General features: G+C 34.7%; 2 protein-coding genes across 2 annotated transcripts; both read right to left on the reverse strand.

Moving 5' to 3' along the window:
* Window positions 1-194: 194 nt before the first annotated feature.
* LOC125813137 (adagio protein 3) lies at window positions 195-4533 on the reverse strand. Its single transcript, XM_049492622.1, has 2 exons — window positions 4186-4533; window positions 195-2046 (listed from the first exon to the last, which is right to left on the reverse strand). The coding sequence occupies exons 1-2, from the start codon at window positions 4503-4505 to the stop codon at window positions 450-452; spliced, it is 1917 nt and encodes a 638-aa protein (XP_049348579.1). The 5' UTR covers window positions 4506-4533; the 3' UTR covers window positions 195-449.
* A 3866-nt stretch (window positions 4534-8399) lies between these two features.
* On the reverse strand, window positions 8400-22574 carry LOC125813188 (putative late blight resistance protein homolog R1B-14). The gene is made up of 2 exons (XM_049492673.1): window positions 21465-22574; window positions 8400-9929 (listed from the first exon to the last, which is right to left on the reverse strand). Exons 1-2 carry the CDS (start codon window positions 22572-22574, stop codon window positions 8400-8402), a joined length of 2640 nt encoding a protein of 879 aa, XP_049348630.1.
* Between the last annotated feature and the right edge of the window lie 376 nt (window positions 22575-22950).

Genomic DNA, 22950 nt, shown 5'->3' on the forward strand with positions numbered 1-22950 from the left:
TGAAACAGTCTCTCTACCTCCACGAGGTATGGGTAAGATCTGCATACAGTTTAATCTCCCCAAATCCCATTTTGCCACCCCTAAAATACCTCCTCCTCCAACGAAACTAATTGTTTTTGTGAAAGACAAAAGTTGTGTAGTTTATGAGCATGAACTATAATGTTGTGCAAAGTATAATGTACATACAAATAATATGAGACTCAGAAATCAGTGAATAGAATATATAAAGATACAAAACAAAAGGCATAAACATATTCCACGGCCACGAAATGGACTACAAACAAGGGACTACAAACAGCAAGATCAAAAGCTTATTTACACAAGCTGCATAAGGTACTCAAATCTATGGCATGGTGTATTCCAGTGTCTACAAAGTGGAACCGTTTTTTAAGAAAATGCAAAGTTACTTCAAAATGTATATCAATTCTGCGAGAATTTAACTAACCAGATCATGCATCAGAATCTTGCTTGCTCGCTAAGCACAATTCATACAATTCGTTCAGAACCCAGTCCTCCCCGGTATGGCCTCCTAGGACCAAGACCCTTGTTCCTCCAACCACGCATGTGCTATGACCCCAAGCAAACTTTGGAGGTTGCCCAGGTACATTGAGAGTCCTCCATAACGGTTTTTCCTCTGAAGGATCTAGTAGAAAGAGTTGTGAAGGAGAGTGCAGTCCGGCAATTGAACCTCCGAAAATGATGATACGGCCACAAGGCATGGTTACAGCAACGTGATCAAGTCTAGGAGGAGGAACCACAGCATTTTGACTTCCTACTCCTGTGAACGCACCACACTCAAGTTGCCTCCATTGTGGCCTTTCGTCCTCCAAATCAATAGTGTATGATTCACCTGATCTTAAACGCAAGTGACCGCTTTTGGCAAGGCCACCAAACATTAGAATTTTTGTCTTCCCATAAGCTGAGAGTGAGTGTCCCAATCTAGACGGAGGAGCCCATGTAGTTGGAATTTCTCTCCAGGTAGGTTTGTCATTGGTGAGATCCAACAAATATGTGTCACTGAGAAGTACACCTGCATCTGTGCATCCACCTGAAACAACTAACTTTGAGCCTTCCATTGTGCAAGAGCTATGCCAAGACCTAGGAAGGGGGGGAGTTCCACCAGATACTTCTTTCCATGTAGGCTGTTTAGCATCTAAATCAAGAACAAACACGTCATTAAGCAATCCCTGCCTCCCACATCCACCAAACACCACCAACCAGGAACCATTAAGACATGAGAGAGTATGGCCCCAACGTCCTGGTGGAGATGATTTGACACTCACTCGTCGCCATTCTGGATTAGCAGCATCAAGATTGAGAACAAATGTGTCATCCATTGGCTGCATATTAACACCTTCCCCTCCAAATAACACTAGCCTGTTCCCTGCAGCACATGCACTGAAGTTGCAACGTGAAGGCTCTACAGCACCTCTCACTGTCAGTTTCTTCCAACAAACTGCTTCAAGAGTGGTTAGCTCCCTAGCCAGACGCCCCCAAGCTAACTTCTTTGTCATGTGTTCCAGCACACCTGTGACATCAGCTCCCCATGCATTTTGACAGACCATTTTTCTCACATGCTCATTTTTCGTCAATTGGCGTATCCTTCTACAAACAGAACCAATGGATGCAACATCCCTTGGAGTCAATCGAGATAAAATGTTGTGAGCTAGAACTTCATCAGAGAGCTGAAGAATACCGCACATTTCACGGTGCAATAAATTACCACTTTTAATGGAGTACTCGCTGGACTCGTCGCAGTGAGGCTGGCAAGTTTCTTTGAAAACGGGATATGACACAGTATTCAGGTCAATTTTTGTTTCAGAAAACATTTGAATCCCTATAATATGGGTCACTGTGCCATCATCACTATGTATGGGTGCTAGCCTTAGCCTGTTCACCACAGGGGTACCATCTTTTTTAAAGTTGAGAAGCTCCCCTTGGAAATCAACACCTTCTTCAAGACATCTTCTTATCTCAGAAACAACAACAGGATCCACCAAAGGATGCCGCCTTTGAGCGCGTGGATCTCGAAATTGCAAAAACCGACTGAAAATAATTCAGTGAACGTGTCAAGATTCCTCAAATAGTAAATGATGTTAACATATAGTATATCATTAGAATTTAGATGGATGCTTAAATATTAGTAATGTTGAAGTCAATGGCAAATGCAAGAGAAAGCTTATCTAATTATGTCCATAGGTTAATATCCAGAGATTAAGAAAAAAAGCTTCAATCGGAAAAAAAAAAAACATTAAAGAAGAATCAGATATAACATCTGTATGGAACAATTCTAATAAAGAATTGATAATGTCAAGGGACAGAAAAAGCCACAATTAATTTTCTAATATACTAACATTGGGTTGTCATTAAATGAGTAATAAAAACATATATTTTGACTATTCTTTAATCCTAGTGACTGAAAAACTATACCAACAATGAAAACGATGCAAGTCCACAGGACAATCATAATAATACAACATACCCAATTAGATTCCACAAGTGGGGTTTGGGGAGGGTAGAATGTACGCAAACTTTATCACTACCTCGAAAAGGTAGAGAGGTTGTTTTCGAAAGACTCTTAGCTCAAGTGAAGAAGAAGGAGATAGTGAAGAAAATATAGCAAGTAACAAGGAAACGGTGCCAAGTCTACCAGCAGGGAGCAAAGACAACAACAAAATAGTGCAATAATCAATAAACAACATACTAGGACAGATTTTTATTTTTGAGAATGGTAACAGTTAACATACTAGGACAGATTATTGAAAACAAGAATAAACAATGATATATATAAAAAAACAAATCCATCGAAACAGCTTCAATTCAAGTGCCACTCTGACACAGAACTTTCTTTATGTAACATAGTATTGAAGATGCTTTAGTCCCTCAGTTTCTCATCCTTTTAAATAACATTAAAAAGGTGTAGAGTGTAGACTTGTAATCTTTCTTTACCCTAAATCACAGTGTTAAGCCATTATGAGCTTTATTTTCAACTTTAGATTATCCCTTATGAAATATGATCTTAAGCACTATAGATTTGAATAAAGCACCTGATACAACCCACTAGCGGTTCGAGTTGCTGCTGTATTAGCAACTTCTCAGTTGCCAATAAAATTTTCACAGAAAGGTAACTATTTTTATTATTGTTGTAGTATGAGCTCTCATTCAATAGCAAAATTCAATTCTTAGGATTTGTCTGAGAGATAAATGGCAATAACATGAACAGATGGTTTACTATACAGATACAGACAGGATAGTGCCACCTTCTGATAGACGTTCTTGTTGGATCTTGTGTTTTTGGTTGAACGTGATTTCATACTGTTAAAAGAGCAAGAAACAAAATATGGTTGCTAGATCTAGCGTAGAAGCAAATTATCACCATTTGCATTTCCAATCCCTATATTTTCTTACAAGTAGAATCTAAATCGCCTAAAGTAGATCCAATTTACAGTTAAAATAAGCTTACATCACCTAATTTTTTTGATAACCGTTATGTTTGGACCAGCTTGCACACATCTCAACTAAATTCTGCGGGAAACCTATCAATTCCCACCAACAAATGATATCAAGTAACTCCATCCACCCAAGCTAGGACAGATGGAACAAAGACGCAAAATTTTCACCATTTGCATTTCCAACCCCTACATTTTGTTCAAGTACAATCCAAATAGCTAAAATTAGTTCCAATATACAGTTAAATAAACTCAAATCAGCTATATTTTTTAATAACCGTGGTGCCTAGACCAACTTGCGCACATCTCAACTAATTCTACAATACATGTCCACTTCCACCACCAAAAGACTTGTCGGTGTAAAAAGAAACAAAATTTTCACCATTTGCATTTCCAACTCCTACATTTTGTTCAAGTACAATTTAAATCACCAAAATTAGTTCCAATAGATAGTCAGACTAAGCTCAGATCAGCTAATTTTGTTGATAACCGTGGTATCTGGATTAGCTTGCACACACCTAGACTAGTTCTACGGGATACCTGCCAAATCCCACCAGCAAAACAACAAAAGATAGAAATCTCTTTAAGATTTGAACCAGAGAGAACTCATTGACCACTACACCACATCCATAGTGCAACTCAGATCAACTAATTTCACCAATAAAACTACACAAAATCCCTAACAATTGAATACTTACTAAACTCATACAACACATAAAAAAATTAAAAAAATTACCAGTTACGACCGAGGACTTCGTCAGCGCGATAACCAGTAGAGCTTTCAAACGCAGAATTCACATATATAACCGGAAGATCAGGATCTAATGCATCGGAGACGACGATTGAAGACGGCGTCGTTAAAGGATAGAAAAATCCAACTGGTTGTGAAGGAACTTCAATATTTTCAATTTCTTCTTCATCTTCATCATCGTCATCGTCCTCATCGAGAATTTCTCCTTCTTCTTCATCTTCATCTTCATCTTCCTCCATGTTTATGCATTTCAATCTCTTTTCTCTTCTCATGTTCTCTTCTTCTTCTTCTTCCATTTTCTTCATACCTTTTTTTTTCTCTTTTTTTTTTATGCCAAACAAAAATATCTTGGTAGCTAATGATATCTTTCTAGATATGTTTGTAGAGCTGTGTTGGGAAAATAGACATGATGTTCAACTTATTTACTCAAATGCCTCTCACAAGAATTAGTTCGAGTATATCTCACATGAATTATCATGTAAAATGTATATGTCTACTTGTTAGACTTTATACAAATTTAAGTGTGTACTTATACATAAAAAATCAGTAAATATCAAGTTAAAAAGACATATTTATATATTATGTATTTGAAAAATTAGTAATGGTACTATTGTTTACAAAATTAAATAATCTTTTTTAGAATTGTTATTTTTTAAAATTTAATTCATAGTTCACACTGAAAGTAAGATATTTTCTGTGTGTGGGGGAGGGGGGGGGGGGGGGAGGGGATGTAAGAATTGGATTAATACGAACCTAGTATTTCTGATATCATGCATAGACATGTGTGTGTTTTAATATTAAAATATTTGAATTCGTAATTTTAAAAGTATAATGAATTATGTTGATAGAAACATAAAGATTGAACCTATCAATTGATATAGTATGCGTTGATATCCATTTGATATGAATGATACTTGTTGTTTGAATATAATCAATTGTCGATATAATTGATATCCGCATAATACAACTCTTTTACCCGATACAACAATTATAGTTATGTTTCAAAAATACATAAATTATATTTATGCTTTGTAACTACACTTTAAACTAGAACTATTTATAAAAATCTATAAACCTTTTTGAGAGAATATTCTTGTATTGAACCCATAGGCCATAGTTATGCTTCAATGCTAATTTATTATTTTGGGTACATTATTATTAAATTGGAGTGTGATAAACGATAATTATGGATGTCATTATCACACTTGACCTACCGATTATATTTAAAGTTGAACTATATACTAGGATTAAGGAACATAGGATTATATTAGTGGTTAATTAGTTGTTCTAGCAACTTAAAAATATATTTAAGTGGCCCAAAAAAAAATAAGTATTCTAGTTCTAGTACTATGTATAATTGATTCCTCATTTTAGGTATATATTTTGGATTTAATGATATGAAAATTAAGAGTGCACAAAAATGCATATTGAAGGCTATAGTTGTTGCTATGTCTATATTTAGTTGATAGTTTCTCTAAGCATTTTAGCGGCGATGCAATGTGATGCATGACGTTCAGATAAATATGACATTGCCCTAATAGCTTCAAGCGTAATATTAAAGATTCGATGGTTCAAGAATTCTACAAGATAAAACATTTAGTTGATAGTTGTGACATTGTTTTTTTGGATATGACAAGGGTTAAATCTAAAATAGTTTCCCTTGGTTATGGTGATTCATAAAATTTGTTAATTGCCAAGAAAAATAATAGAGTAAGGGTAGATCTCATCTTTCCTAATTTTTGTCAACGAAAGGTATGTGGTTGCATAAACTACCCTTGGTTGTTGAAGCAGATATATCGTTCAAGACATATCTGCTTCTAGCCGCTTATAATAGTAAACATACTAAAAGAATAAAAGGTCTTTGAATCCAAAATCAAACAATTACTTACTATTTTTGTAAATAATAATCATGATTAAATAATATTCTCTATTTTAATTTATACAATACATTTTTCCTTTTAATTAGTTTTAAAAAGGGTAATATATTTTTCGTTATTCATGATCTAGAAATAGAAATTAGTAAGAACTAATTATATACTCCTACTATTAGAATTTAGAAATAGTACAGTGTATTGATAGTTAGTGGCTTTTTGGTAGTTTATAGGTGTTTGGATGGCAAAAATGAAAGTTTGGTCGACACGTGGTTGAAGGATATTTTGAGGTGAAAATATCTAGAGACTTGAACCTGCCACCAGAGGAAGTCCACGTCATCAGCCAGCTAACGAAGATATTTTTATGGCTGACCCAATAGTCTATGTGGCAGGAATAAAAACAGCATCTTTGGATTTTTTTCTTCTTTTTCATCCGGTGTTCGATATTTGATATCCGCATTGAAATCTGATAAGTACTTTTTATCAAGGATTAAGATGAGGAAAACGAGATAGAAATAGTTCGAACATATATCGAGAGATGCAAGAATGAGTGTACCAATAAGAAGGTGCGAAGAGATTGATTTGTAACAGGTTTTATGAGAGGTACAAATAAGACGAAGAGGAATTGAGAAGATGTGATTTAGATATGACATGACACATCTTCGAAATACATGACCTAAATAAGAAGATATGAAGATTGAAAATTATAGTACAAGAATAGTAAATAGTCGAGTATTGTTGTCATATTTCTTTGTGGGAGAAGCGGGGGATTAACTTTTTCTTCTCGCCTTCTCTTTATTTAGTAAATATTGATTAGTAGACATAGTCGCATAGTATCTTATTCTTTAATTTTCACTATTGCATGTTGTTTCATTTACTTTATGTATCTTGATATTTATTGATGTTATTTTCCTTTCAATTCTACGTTGGTTACAGTACACTTCCTATATCCTACCTTTCTTATACCCACTTTTGGAAATTCACTACTATGTTGTTGTTTTTTTTATTTTTGTTTTAGTTTGATAAGTTTTATTTGTTGAAATTGAAAAATTACAAAAATAGAATCATATTTTAGAATATCAATTTTATTTCATTTTCAAAAGAAAGAATAATTTTCAAAAAAGGAAAATTCTTTTCAAATTAGGTTTCAATAAATAAGTTTAGTATTATGATGTTTTAATTTTCTTAATCTAGAATTAATTTGTATGTTTATTTTGGTATTTCTCTTTTTGGTAATTAACTTTCTATTTTTAGTATTTTTTTTTTATATTCTCTTTAAAAAAAGGAAAAGACGAAAAAGATAGACTAGAACCAATTGTAATTCAACACCTAAAAGATTCCTATTTATTTTTCTAAAATAATATAACTCACATTTTTCACTCATTATTATTATGAGGGACCATTCTATATTTCTTTTGGACCAAGGCACAATTCATACACATTGTTTTCAATCTCCTTTTCTTGAGCATATGCACATGGGATGTTCCCACTCACATCCATATCTCTTTAGAGATTAGATACACAAAGACAATATAACAACCACAACAACGTATTCAGTGTAATTTCATTTATCAGGTCAGAAAAGATAGAATAAATATAAATCTTATATTGTTTTTGAAAGATGGTCAATGAAGTCATGTGTTGAAAATTATGGGATTTTAAATTCAAATTCTAGATATGCTTCAAATTCTTTTCTTTATTCTTTTATTATATTGTTTTGAACTAAAGAAAAAATAAAATTGACTAAAAGTCAACATATTCAAAATGATAAAACATTATTGTGAACAAAAGAAGCAAGTAAAACACAAAAAAAATGTTAATGTTTAGATAGGAGTTAAGACGAGCAAAACAAAGAAACACCTAAGGGTGTGTTTGGTATGGACGAAAAGGTTTTGTTGAGGAGAACTGATTTATAGAATCAATTTCAATAAAAAGAGAAGTTATTCAACTATATATACATTCCAAAGGTAATGCATTCTTTCTGATGAATGTATATAGATATCAGATTCACTAAACTACGTCTCAGTCCTAAACAAGTTGAAACATGACTATTTCACTAACTTACTCCCCAGAATTTGAAAAAAAGGAAATCGAAATACAGATAAAGGAAAGATCATGAACTTCTGCAAATTTGCTTGAGTATACCTTATGGTACTCTCCATCAGCTAGTCGTTACGTCTGCAATGCACAAACCAATTGTAATTAGCACCTTTTATAGTATAAATAAGTGAAAATGATGAATATAAAAAACATTTTCAGATTTCGAACGAATCTAGCTAATAAAAAATATTTATGCTTTTAAGAAATGTATACCTTTTTGATTAATGTTTACTCACGTATAGAGTTCGCATGAATAACGAGGTCATCATTTCCCAAGCTTTGTTGCTCCTCTTGTATTTGCTCTGCTGAAACAAGAACAGAACGCTTACATTCGTGTAGTTCAATCAGCTGTAGTGTTTGAATCTCCGCAAAATCGAAAGGAATTTGTTTCAATGAATAGCAATTTGTTAGAACTAAGTGCTCAAGGCTTGGGAAATGATTACTTGTTGCTTCCCATTGCTTCAGACTCATGCGCTCAAGAAGTAAAAACTTTAGCTTCAAGAATCCATCTTCGTCTTCATCGCTTAGTATCCAAGTTAGTACGTCAAAGGCACCATCTTTAAGTTTGAGCACCTCAAGATTAGGTAATTTTCTGAGAATGTTCATGTCTTCCCATGGTAGGTTTGTTCTGCACAATGTTAACTTCTTAAGGTTTGGTGGGAAATTTTCACAATGTGGAATGTGTAGCACAGGAAAGCTCACCCAATCCAAGCTTTTTGCTTTGCAGATCAAAATTAAATCTGGCACATACTTGCACTCAACTTTGAGCTTCTCAAGCTGAGTTAAATGTACAAGATTTTCCAGACAATAACACTTCTGAGTATATAAATGATCAAAAATTAAAATTCCCAACTTCTTCAAATTTGGAATTCTTAGAAACACCTCATCATTACAAGATGAGGGAATCAATCCGGTTATTGTATGCAAGTGATTCTCCCTCTCAGCAATTAGGGATGTAGGTCGGGGTATGAAAAGACAAAGCTTTTTTGTATGGATATGTCTTAGTTGAGGCATATTCACAACTTCCCATGGTAGGGACTGGGTTGTCATACATGCATCAAATAGAGGTGAATCATAAATAACTAAGTTCTGTATATTCCGTAGCTTGCATAGTGATTGCACAAGACCATCGAAGGACGGACAAGCAAGATACCTCAAATGAACAAGTTCTGATATGGACTGACCACAGAACAAAGAAGATGTAAAACAAACATCTAATATCCTAAGTAATCTAAAGCTTGACTGTGAGAGGGAATAAACAGAGTATGGATATTTGAAGAAAACAGAACGTGTGAGTGGCATTAGTTTAGGAATTTCACTGTGTGTATACCTATGGAAATCAGCTACACGACGTAGACAATTAAAGTTTTCTGGAAGATCATCGTGGTAATACCTTGTTTTGAAGTGTATAAAATTCTCATATTGGGCTTCTCTCAAACACATATCCCGAACGAGATCATGCATCTTACAAGTCTTGATTTTCCCTAGGGAAGTATGCTTCCCCATCAAAACCAAACTTCTATCAACCAACTCCCTCAAATTTTCCTCTGCCACATCTTCTAAATTTTTATGATTAACTTTCTTGACGAAGCCCTCAGCAATCCATAACTTTATTAACTTCCAGACCGGAATCTCACGAGTTTCTGCAAAAACTCCCATATAAAGGAAGCATGTTTTCAAGTACTGAGGCAAGTGGTTGTAGCTCAAAGAAAGTATGTTCAAGCAATCCATAGTGTCACTGGTCATAAGTGATCCTACCTTTTCTGCAACATTCTCCCAAGAACTTGTTTCCTTGCTCATCTTGGAAAGTAGTCCACCAATTGCAACAATTGCAAGTGGCAACCCTTGACACTGATGGCATATGTACCTCCCAATTTTCTCCAATTCCGGAGGATAACCACCGTTCCCAAAGACCTTATTGCGTAAAAGATCCCAGCTTTCCTCCATTCTCAGAAAAGGCATCTGGTGAAGGGAATTGACAGAGCAAGCACAAGATGCAACATCTACAAGCCTTGTGGTCAACACAATTCGACTTCCATTATGATCATCCGGAAATGATCTCCTCACATGCTGCCAAGCCTCGATAGACCACATATCATCTAGGACAATAAGATACTTCCTCCCTTTTAAACTTCGATAAACTCTTTCAGCCAATTGCTCAGTAGTACTGTTTCTTTCTACTTCATCGTTGACCACGCCCATGGAGCGAAGAATACCAAGAAAAATTTCTCTAGTATCAAATTCCTGAGATACATTTGTCCATGCTCGAACATAAAAATGGTATGCAATCAAGGAATCATCATAAACTCTTCTAGCCAGTGTGGTCTTGCCAATGCCACCCATCCCTATAATAGGGACAACTTCGAGTCTTGATGATTGCACGATGAGTCTATCTTTTATCCTTAGCAAGTCTTCATCTGGTCCAATGATTACATCTTTTTGATCCAAATGGAGCAGTGAGAAAGTATCTCTTGAATGTGAGATTTTGCTGTTAAAACTGCTGACCTTTATCTTTTCCATAACCTCTTTTTGTATCAAACCAATTTCCTCAATTGCATATTCCAAGTTTTGATGAAAGATCGTATAAGCCTCTCTTCGTACTCGCTTGCTTTGTACTAAGACAGAGCTATCATATACATGTGAGTCAATAGTATCTTCCAATTGACCAGCAGCATCTTGGATCATCCTTTCGAGATGCTTCATCTTTATATCTTCATGGAAAATATTAGTAAAATTCTCAAGAAAGGTTTTAAGGAAGGTGTACTTGTCACTGAGGACTTCAGTTTGCTTTTTTTTGTAAAGAAGAGAATGTGATGTATGAGTTTGAGATAGATTATCCAGGGTTTGCAGAAGTGAAGTCACAGCAGCATACGCCGCCATATCGCTGTTTGTTAGTTTCTCACTAAACAGGACAGTAGGAGGAAGTTCTGAGTTGTTGATTTAGATTCTCAAAACCAATTCTTTATGAAAGAAGAAGGCAGTGTTATGGATGGGAATGCAAGACTTTTAAGGGTTTGTAAAGAGAAGTCTTCTCTTTGTGTCTGTTTCTCTCCAAGAGAATAGTGGTGGGGTTGGTGGAAGGGTAGAAGTGAGAATTCTTGTTTTGCCCATTGAATTATTTGTCAGATTGAGACTCAAATTGTATTTAAAAACTTGTACCAAAAAGCAAGTTGGAATAGTTTGTCAGAGACCCAACTTGCCCAAACTACATTCATACTAGAGAGACACTTTTCGGACATATCTTCGAAAAATAACTATAGTCAAGTAATTTCAAAATCTACAAGTTTTACTCCGGATATAACCCTAGATAGGAAGGAGTGAAAGTTGAGGATTAGATTAGAAGGTTAGTAGGTAGCAATATTGTTGTACTTTGTTTCTTTTTCTTCGATGTGCAGTACTACTTGTTGCTTCATTTGATTTGTATCTTGCTGTTTTGCTGTCATATTTTCTTGCTACCATGCTTCAAATTCTTTTCTTTATTGTTGAGTCGAGGGTCTATCGGATAAGGCAGTGTAATGGATGGGAATGCAAGACTTGTTAGGCTATGCAAAGAGAAGTTTTCTCTTTGTGTATGTTTCTCTATAAGAGAGTTGTGGTGGGGTTGGTGGATGGTTAGAATAGAGAATTCTGAATTATTTGATTGAAGTCAATGGTATTTAAGACTTGTACCAAAAGGCAAGTTGGAATAGTTTTTTAAAATGAGTCCCAAAGTCATACAACTTGCCCAAACTACATTCATACTGTAATGAGTCACTTTTTGGTCATATCTTTGAAAAATAACTATGGTTAGGTAATGTCACTTTCCTTGTCGAAAAAAATTGAAATGTCACTTTCTAAGATGGTCAATCAACTAATAGTTATTATTTTCAGAAGGTCACTTTCTTTGTCGAAAAAAATTGGAATCAAGAAGAAGCGTGACTTTTTGAAATAATAATTAAGCACAAATAAGATCAACATTTATGTACTAACCTACAACAACAACAATAACAATAACAAAAATGCAATGTATTGAGAATAAAAAAAGAGGAAACTTTACTATGGGGGGAAAAAGTCACTCTTGCAATCAAGAACCTCATAAGTGTTGCTCTCCATAACTCTGGAAAAAAAATAAAAACTGATTATCAGTAAAAAAAATAATTTAACTTTACACTGAAAGGAGGAAAAGGTGGTATTTTTTTTAAAAAAAAAAGCAATCAAAATTGATTATCAGTACAAAGATTTGAACCTTACACTAAAAGAGGAAAAGGGGACTCAATTTTTTCTTACATCAGTGGAAGATCTAATCGTTTCAACTGATTTCCTCATTTGGGTTAGTGCAATTTCTTCATTTGTGCCATTTTTAAAGGAGTTATTTTGGAGGGGAAGGTAAGACAAATTTAACATTGATTTTATGTGTGAAGTTGAAAGTTCAATATTTTTGTGGAAAGAAATACAAAAAGAAAAAAAAGTTAGAATATTGCATTTGGGCTCCACATTATTTAACATCTTGTTACTATTCTCTTCTGCGTTATTTTTTGCATGCCTTCTTCCTGCTATATTTCCTTTCTAAGCGTTACTTGAGCCGAGAGTCTACTTAAAATAGTGTGTCTACCTTCATAAGGTTGCGTACACTTTAGCCTCCGCACACCCTACTTGCGGAATTGCACCGGGTATGGTGCCAAACTTTTGAACTCATCTGATTTAAACTATTCCAACTTGCTGGATGCCTGCAAAAGTATATTGAATATCATTTCTCAGTCTGACTATATTGTGTTGTTTATTCCAACTTGAATCTTAAAAAAAAACATGTTTGTACCCTTCATTTCTTTCTAAAGAAAATGCATATAGAATTGACTTTAATTTGGGCATCTTGATCAAGAACTCCTTACTCTTCCATGTTTTAGTAAGAAACAAACAGTGATATGGTGGCGTATGCTGCTGTGACTTCTCTTTTGCAAAGCCTAGATCAACTCTCGGAAACTGATCATTGGATTCTTTACAAAAAAGAGCAAACTAAAATCCTCCGCGAGAAGTTGACCTTCTTTCAAACATTTCTTGAGGATTTTACAAATGTTTTCCATGAAGATAAAAAGATGAAACATCTCGAAAGAATGATCCAAGATACTGCTCATGGAATGGAAGATATGATTGAATCACATGTTTATGATAGCTCATACGAAGGACAAAGCGGCAGGAACGAAGAAAGGCTTATACGATCTTTCATCAAAACTTGGAATATGCAATTGAAGAAATTGGTTTGATACAAAGAGAGGTTATGAAAAAGATAAAGGTCAGAAGGTTCAACAACAAAATCTCACAATCAAGAGTTACACAGCAATATTGTACTTCTTCTCAGTTCACATTGAATCAAAAAGATATAATTGTTGGACTAGATGAAGAGGTTCTAAAGATAAAAGATCGACTCATCGTGCAATCATCAAGACTCGAAGTAGTCCCCATTATAGAGATGGGTGGTATTGGCAAGACCACTCTGGCTAGAAGAGTTTATGATGATTCTTTGATTACATACCATTTTTATGTTCGAGCATGGACAAATGTATCTCAAGAATTTGACACCAGAGAAATTTTTCTTGGTATTCTTCGCTCCATTGGCGTAGTCAACTGTGAAGTAGAAAGAAACAATACTTATGAGCGATTAGCTGAAAGAGTTTATCGAAGTTTAAAAGGGAGGAAGTATCTTATTGTCCTAGATGATATGTGGTCTATCGAGGCTTGGCAGCATGTGAGGAGATCATTTCCGGATGATCATAATGGAAGTCGAATCGTGTTGACCACAAGGCCTGTAGATGTTGCATCTTGTGCTTGCTCTGGCAATTCCCTTCACCAGATGCGCTTTCTGAGTGTGGAGGAAAGCTGGACTCTTTTACGCGATAAGGTCTTTGAGAACGGTAGTTACCCTCCGGAATTGGAGAAAATTGGGAGGTACATTGGCCATCAGTGTCAAGGGTTGCCACTTGCAGTTGTTGCAATTGGTGGACTACTTTCCAAGATGAGTAAGGAAACAAGTTCTTGGGAGAATGTTGCAGAAAAGGTAGGATCACTCATGACAAGTGACACTATGGATTGAATGAACATACTTTCTTTGAGCTACAACCACTTGCCTCAGTACTTGAAAACATGCTTCCTTTATATGGGAGTTTTTGCAGAAATCCGTGAGATCCCGGTCTGGAAGTTGATAAGGTTATGGATTGCCGAAGGCTTCATCAAGAAAGTTAAACATAAAAATCTAGAAGATGTGGCAGAGGAAAATTTGAGGGAGTTTGGTTGATAGAAGTTTGCTTTTGGTGGGGAAGCATTGCTCCCTAGGAAAAATCAAGACTTGTAAGATGCATGATCTCGTTCGAGATATGTGTTTGAGAGAAGCCCAAAATGAGAACTTTATACACTTCAAAACGAGGTATGAACACGATAATCTTCTAGGAAATGTTAGTTCTCTACGTCGTGTAGTTGTGTTCAATAGTCATAGACAGTTAGATTATAGATATGCCAGTGAACTTCCTATACTCATGCCACTCGCACGTTCTGTTTTCTTCAAACATCCATACAACTTTTGTTTCCCCCCGCGATCAAGCTTTAGATTACTTAGGATATTAGATGTTTGCTTTGCTCTTGTTACCGACAATTCTGAGGCAATATCAGAACTTATTCATTTGAGGTATCTTGCTTGCCCATTCTACTATAACATTATGCAATCAATATGCAAGCTTTGGAATTTACAGATCTTAGTTATTCGATATTGCAATATATGGGATATATCTATGACAACCCAGTCCCTACCATGGGTACTATTGAATATGCCTCAACTAAGACATATTCATACAAAAGGCCTTCGTCTTTACATACCTCGGCCTACATCACTAATTTCTGAGAGGGAGAATCACTTACAAATGTTAACCGGATTGGTGTCCTCATCTTGTAACGATGAGGTGCTTCTAAGAATTCCAAATCTGAAGAAGTTGGGAATTTCACTTGCTTCTTATTCAGTGGCTAATGTAGTCATGAGTACTAGTGGGAGGTGTCATTGTCTTTATTATCTTGTACATTTAACTCAGCTTGAGAAGCTCAAAGTTGAGTGTGAAAAAGATCGTCTGCGTTCCAGTTGGATGTGGGAGCACCGTCCTATGTCTCCTCGGCTAGGCATTCCACATTGCGAAAATTTCCCACCAAACCTTAAGAAGTTAACATTTTGCAGAACGTACCTACAATGGGAAGACATGAACATTCTCAGTAAGTTACCTAATCTTGAGGTCCTCAAACTTAAAGATCATGCCTTTCACGGACATATTTGGAAACTAAGCGATGAAGAGGAAGATGGATTCTCGCGACTCAAGTTTTTACTTCTTGAGGACATGAATCTGAAGCAATGGGAAGCAACAAGTTATCATTTCCCGAGCCTTGAACACTTGGTCCTAACAGCTTGCATTGACTTGGAACAAATTCCTTTCGACTTTGCGGATATTCAGACACTAGAGCTGATTGAACTACACAAATGTAAGCTTTCTGTTATTGTTTCAGCAGAGCAAATACAAGAAGAGCAACAAAGCATGGGAAATGATGACCTTATTGTTCGTATGCACTATTTAGGTCAGTAAACATTCATCCCTTAGAGTAAACATTGCATTTTTGCTGTTGTTCTTGTTTGCGTTTAGCTATTATTTCAAAAACTCACACATCTTCTAGATTCCAATTTTTTTCAACAAAGAAAGTGATTTTATGAAATAAATTACGTTGTTAGGACTCGTCAAAAATGTCAATGAGTGTGTATTGGAATCTCTACAAGTAGTGTATTTTTGAAGAATTCGACAACGGTGCGGCACTGAAAGTGAAGAGTCCCTGCAACTTAGAAAATAATACTAACTATTTAGTTGAATGATCATCTGAGAAATATTCTTGTTGGTTCACTTAATGATGCCTTTTTTATATTCTATTGTCTTTCTAATGGGCCATTGGCTTTAATTTTGTCATCCCTATGGATAGTTGTTAATTTCATGCATACTATTATGGAGTTTCAAAATCCATAGATAAAACCCCAGTTTTCATGGAGTAAAACTTGCAAAAACAACAACATGCCTAATGTCTGAGAAGGTATGTGTAGCACCTCACAACTCAACTCTTAGAATCCGAATCATTCGTCGTAAGTATATAAACTTGAACAGGGCAATTTCCTAATTTCTCATGTATTTTAAGATTCTATACCAAGTGTAGAAAGTGTATCGAAAGTGGTTTAGGGTCATAAGAGACCTCTAGCACTAAGTCGAGTTCAAAGCCTTCCTACCGGCTAAGTTTTCACATTAGTTCATGCAAGGGTCACTTTAAATGACCATATCGATCTTAATATTAAGAGTTAAGTGTCCCATGACCTATAAAATTAAAGGTCTATGAGTCTTCTTTCCAATTCCACCTAGTTTGCATTATTTGGAGCGTTGGATAAAAAGTTGTGATTATTTTACCAGAGACACTTCCAACAGAGTTTTCAGAATTTGAGAACTGCAAATATCATTTACGGCTCGTACGTACATTGAAGTACAAACCTTAAATGGAGATCATGGAATCAAACTTCCGAAACCAAAATTTTGGACTGAATCTTACGGATCCAACTACGGGTCGTAAATTCATCTACGGGCTATAAATATGTTATTAACTTAATAGCTTCGAGTGTAATATACCATTAAAGACTTGATGGTTCAAGAATTCTACAAATTCACATTAGATATCACATTTCGTTGATAGTTGTGACATTGTTTTGATGGATTTTGTCTTTGACAAGGGTTAAATCTAAAATAATTTCTCATGGTTATGGTAATTAATAAAATTCGTTAATTGCCAAAAAAATAATAATAGAGTAGTAAGGGTAAATCTAATCTTTCATATTTTTATCAATCAAGGACATGTGTAATTGCACGTAGAAAGATAAAACTATCTCTGATTTCTGAAGTAGACATGTTGTCAAAGTCGCGTCACCTTCTAGCGACTTATACTAAGTAAGTAGTAATGAATGGAAAACATACTAAAAGAGTAAAAGAAGGTATTTAAATCCAAAATCGAATAATTACTTACTATATTTTGTAAATAATAATCATGATAAAATAATATTCGCTCTATTTTAATACATACAATACCTTTTTCCTTTTAATTAGTTCAAAAAAGAGTAATAAGTTTGTTTTTATTTCATAAGTATTTAATAACGCTATCAATATATAAAAAAATGTGGATCTTAAAAGTGTAACTTTTCATTATTATCTATAGAAATAAAAAATAGTAAGAACTAATAGTATACTATTAGAATTTAGAAATAAAAAATACTAACTAGTATTGATAGTCAATGGCATTTCGGCAGTTTATAGGTGTTTGGATGGCAAAAATGAAAGTTTGGTCGACACGTGGTTGAAGGATATTTTGAGGTGAAAATATCTAGAGACCTAAACCTGCCAGCAGAGGAAGTCCACGTCATCAGCCAGCTAACGAAGATATTTTTATGGCTGACCCAATAGTCTATGTGGCAGGAATAAAAACAGCATCTTTGGATTTTTTTCTTCTTTTTCATCTTTATTTGGTTTTCGATGTTTGATATCCGTATTGAAGTCTCACTAATATTTTCTATCAAGGATTGAGATGAGAAAAGCGAGATTGAACTAGTTCGAACATATATCGAGAGATGCAGGAATGAGTGTACCAATAAGAAGGTGTGAATACATTGATTGTAACATATTTTATGAGAGGTACAGATAAGTCGAAGCGGCGATTAGACATGACATGACACATCTTCAAAATACATGACCTAAATAAAAAGGTACGAAGATCGAAAACTATAGTACAAGAATAGTAAATAGTCGAGTATTGTCATATTTCTTTGTGGGAGAAGCGGGGGATCAACTTCCTCTTCTCATCTTCCCTTTATTTAGTAAATATTGATTAGTAATCACATAGAATCTTATTCTTTAATTTTTCACTATTGCGTGTTGCTTCATTTGTTCTCTGTATCTTGATATTTATTGATGTTATTTTCCTTTCAATTCTGCTTTGGTTACGCTTCTTATATCCTACCTTTCTCATATCCACTTTTGGAATTGCACTACTATGTCGATTTATTTTTTTGTTTTTGTTTGGAAAGTTTTATTTGTTGAAATTGAAAAATTACAAAAATAGAATCATATTTTAGAATATCAATTTTATTTCATTTTCAAAAAAAGGAAAATCCTTTAAAATTAGGTTTCAATAAATAAGTTTAGTATTATGATATTTTAATTTTCTTAATCTAGAATTAATTTGTATGTTTATTTTGGTATTTCTCTTTTTGGTAATTAACTTTCTATTTTTAGTATTTTTTTTTATATTCTCTTTAAAAAAAGGCAAAGACGAAAAAGATAGACTAGAACCAATTGTAATTCAACACCTAAAAGATTCCTATTTATTTTTCTAAAATAATATAACTCACATTTTTCACTCATTATCATTATGAGGGACCGTTCTATATTTCTTTTGGACCAAGGCACAATTCATACACATTGTTTTCAATCTCCTTTTCTTGTGCATATGCACATGGGATGTTCCCACTCACATCCATATCTCTTTAGATACACAAAGACAATATAATAACCACAACAACGTATTTTGTGTAATTTCATTTATCAGGTCAGAAAAAATAGAATAAATGAAGATCTTAATTATATTATTTTTGAAAGATGGTCAATGAAGTCATGTGTTGAAAATTATGAAATTTTAAATTCAAATTCTAGATATAGCTAACTAAGAACAGTGATGATTTCTTCTTATCAGTTCAAGCTTTGATAACAAAGTTACTTTATGCATGGATGGTGAGGAATAATAGATATAGTATATCATAGAATTAGTTGGAGCGCACACAAACGGACTTAGACGCTATAATTATAAAAAAAAATCAATTAATAATTTTATGATCTTGATTTGCTAAAGTGAACAATTAAAAAAGAAATATTCTTTAACTAAAGTATAGCATCATAACTAAAATATGATATCCACAATTTAAATATATAGTCAAATTAGAAAATGTAGTAATTTGTTTTGAGACATACTAAAAAGCGAAATATGTTATTCTATAAATTAAGATCGAAAGAGCAAAGCAAAAATAAAGAGAAGATTACGTTTCATGTATTTGGAATTTTTCAACGTCTCTTTAATTATATTATTTTGAACTAAAGAAACAATAAAATTGACTAAAAGTCAACATATTCAAAATGATAAAACGTTATTGTAAACAAAAGAAGCAAGTAAAACACAAAAAAATGTTAAAAGTATAGATAAGAGTCAAGACGAGAAAAACAAAGAAACACTAAGGGTGTGTTTGGTATGGACGAAAAGGTTTTGTTGAGGAGAACTGATTTATAGAATCAATTTCAATAAAAAGAGAAGTTATTCAACTATATACACATTCCAAAGGTAATGCATTCTTTCTGATGAATGTAAATAGATGTCAGATTCACTAAACTACGTCTCAGTCCTAAACAAGTCGAAACATGACTATTTCACTAGCTTACTTCCCTGAATTTGAAAAAAAGGAAATCGAAATACAGATAAAGGAAAGATCATGAACTTCTGCAAATTTGCTTGAGTATATATACCTTATGGTACTCTCCATCAGCTAGTCGTTACGTCTGCAATGCACAAACCAATTGTAATTAGCACCTTTTATAGTATAAATAAATGAAAAAATGAACACATATATTAGGAAGAACGAAAATGATATTTTATGCTTTTCTAGATGAAAATGTGTAACTTCTTTATTAATGTTTACTCACGTATATAGTTCACACGAATAATGAGGTCATCATTTCCAAAGCTTTGTTGCTCGTCTTGTATTTTCTCTGCTGAAACAAGAACAGAACGCATACATTTGTGTAGTTCAATCAGCTGTAGTGTTTGAATCTCTGAAAAGTCGAAAGGAATTTGCTCCAATGGATAGCAATCTGTTAGGACTAAATGCTCAAGGCTTGGAAAATGATAACTTGTTGCTTCCCATTGCTTCAGATTCAAGCTCTCAAGAAGTAAAAACTTTAGCTTCAAGAATCCATCTTCGTCTTCATCGCTTAGTTTCCAAGTTAGTCCGTGAAAGGCGTGATCTTTAAGTTTGAGGACCTCAAGATTAGGTAACTTACTGAGAATGTTCATGTCTTCCCATTGTAGGTACGTTCTGCACAATGTTAACTTCTTAAGGTTTGGTGGGAAATTGTCACAATGTGGAATGTGTAGCCACGAAGAGATAGCCCAATCTTCGGTCATCTGCCTATAAGTTAGCAGATAATTCTGTACGAACTCAACTTTGAGCTTCTCAAGCTGAGTTAAATGTACAAGATTATCTAGACAATAACACTTCTGAATAGTGTCTGATTCACCAACAATTAAAATTCCCAACTTCTTCAAATTTGTAATTCGTAGAAACACCTCATCGTTACAAGATGAGGGCACCAATCCGGTTAACGTTTGTAAGTGATTCTCCCTCTCAGTAATTATTGATGTAGGTGGGGGTATGGAAAGACTAAACTTTTTTGTATGGATATGTCTTAGTCGAGGCATATTCACAACTTCCCATGGTAGGGAGTGGGTTCTCATACGTAAACCAGATGGACATAAATCATGAATAACTAAGTTCTGTATATTCCGTAGCTTGCATAGTGTTTGCACAAGACCATCGAAGAATGGACAAGCAAGATACCTCAAATGAACAAGTTCTGATATGGACGGACTACAGTACAAAAAAGATGTAAAGCAAACATCTAATATCCTAAGTAATCTAAAGCTTGACTGTCGGAGGGAACAAACAAAGTATGGATATTTGAAGAAAACAGAACGTGTGAGTGGCGTAAGTTTAGAAAGTCCACTGTCTGTATACTTATGGAAATCAGCTACACGACGTAGACAACTAAAGTTTTCTAGAAGATGATCGTGGTCATACCTTGTTTTGAAGTGTATAAAATTCTCATATATGGCTTCTCTCAAACACATATCTCGAACGAGATCATGCATCTTACAAGTCTTGATTTTTCCTAGGGAAGTATGTTTCCCCACCAAAACCAAACTTCTATCAACTAACTCCCTCAAATTTTCCTCTGCCACATCTTCTAGATTTTTATGATTGACTTTCTTGACGAAGCCCTCAGAAATCCATAACTTTAATAACTTCCAGACCGGGACCTCACGAGTTTCTGCAAAAACTCCCATATAAAGGAAGCATGTTTTCAAGTACTGAGGCAAGTGGTTGTAGCTCAAAGAAAGTATGTTCAAGCAATCCATAGTGTCACTTGCCATAAGCGATCCTACCTTTTCTGCAACATTCTCCCAAGAACTTGTTTCCTTGCTAATCTTGGAAAGTAGTCCACCAATTGCAACAACTGCAAGTGGCAACCCTTGACACTGACGGACAATGCATCTCCCAATTTTCTCCAATTCCGGAGAGTAACTACCGTTCCCAAAGACCTTATCGCGTAAAAGAGTCCAGCTTTCCTCCACACTCAGAAAGCGCATCTCGTGAAGGGAATTGCCAGAGCAAGCACAAGATGCAACATCTACAAGCCTTGTGGTCAACACGATTCGACTTCCATTATGATCATCAGGAAATGATCTCCTCACATGCTGCCAAGCCTCGATAGACCACATATCATCTAGGACAATAAGATACTTCCTCCCTTTTAAACTTCGATAAACTCTTTCAGCCAATTGCTCATTAGTACTGTTTCTTTCTACTTCATCCTTGACCACGCCAATGGAGCGAAGAATACCAAGAAAAATTTCTCTAGTGTCAAATTCTTGAGATACATTTGTCCATGCTCGGACATAAAAATGGTATGCAATCAAGGAATCATCATAAACTCTTCTAGCCAGTGTGGTCTTGCCAATACCACCCATCCCTATAATAGGGACAACTTCGAGTCTTGATGATTGCACGATGAGTCTATCTTTTATCCTTAGCAAGTCTTCATCTAGTCCAATGATTACATCTTTTTGATCCAAAGGGATCTGAGATGAAGTATCTCTTGAATGAGAGATTTTGCTGTTGAACTTGTTGACCTTTATCTTTTTCATAACCTCTTTTTGTATCAAACCAATTTCCTCAATTGCATATTCCAAGTTTTGATGAAAGATCGTATAAGCCTTTCTTCGTACTCGATTGCTTTGTACTAAAACATAGCTATCATATACATGTGAGTCAATAGTATCTTCCACTCCATTAGCAGCTTCTTGGATCATCCTTTCGAGATGCTTCATCTTTACATATTCATGGAAATTATTAGTAAAATCCTCAAGAAAGGTTTTAAGGAAGGTGTACTTCTCACTGAGGACTTCAGTTTTCTCTTTTTTGTAAAGAATATGAGTTTGAGATAGACTATCCAGGGTATGCAAAAGTGAAGTCACAGCAGCATACGCCGCCATATCGCTGTTTGTTAGTTTCTTGCTAAACAGGACAGTAGGAGGAAGTTCTGAGTTGTTGATTTAGATTCTCAAAACCAATTCTTTATGAAAGAAGAAGGCAGTGTAATGGATGGGAATGCAAGACTTTTAAGGGTTTGTAAAGAGAAGTCTTCTCTTTGTGTCTGTTTCTCTCCAAGAGAATAGTGGTGCGGTTGGTGGAAGGGTAGAAGTGAGAATATCATTTCTCAGTCTGACTATGTTGTGTTGTTTATTCCAACTTGAATCTTAAAAAAAAACATGTTTGTACCCTTCATTTCTTTCTAAAGAAAATGCATATAGAATTGACTTTAATTTGGGCATCTTGATCAAGAACTCAGAACTCCTTACTCTTCCATGT

The sequence above is a fragment of the Solanum verrucosum genome, unplaced genomic scaffold, assembly GCF_900185275.1.
Source record: "Solanum verrucosum unplaced genomic scaffold, falcon-dt-bn FXZP01000236.1, whole genome shotgun sequence".
Taxonomy (NCBI): Eukaryota; Viridiplantae; Streptophyta; class Magnoliopsida; order Solanales; family Solanaceae; genus Solanum; species Solanum verrucosum.

Bases quoted from the DNA above. Each gene is read 5' to 3' on its own strand.
- LOC125813188 (XM_049492673.1), bottom strand. From the start codon at position 22,574: ATGGCGGCGTATGCTGCTGTGACTTCACTTTTGCATACCCTGGATAGT. The intron at 9,930-21,464 runs GTAGGATCGCTT...GTTGCAGAAAAG, and splicing joins GGGAGAATGTTGCAGAAAAG to GTAGGATCACTTATGACCAG.
- LOC125813137 (XM_049492622.1), bottom strand. From the start codon at position 4,505: ATGAAGAAAATGGAAGAAGAAGAAGAAGAGAACATGAGAAGAGAAAAG. The intron at 2,047-4,185 runs GTAATTTTTTTA...AATTATTTTCAG, and splicing joins GAAGTCCTCGGTCGTAACTG to TCGGTTTTTGCAATTTCGAG.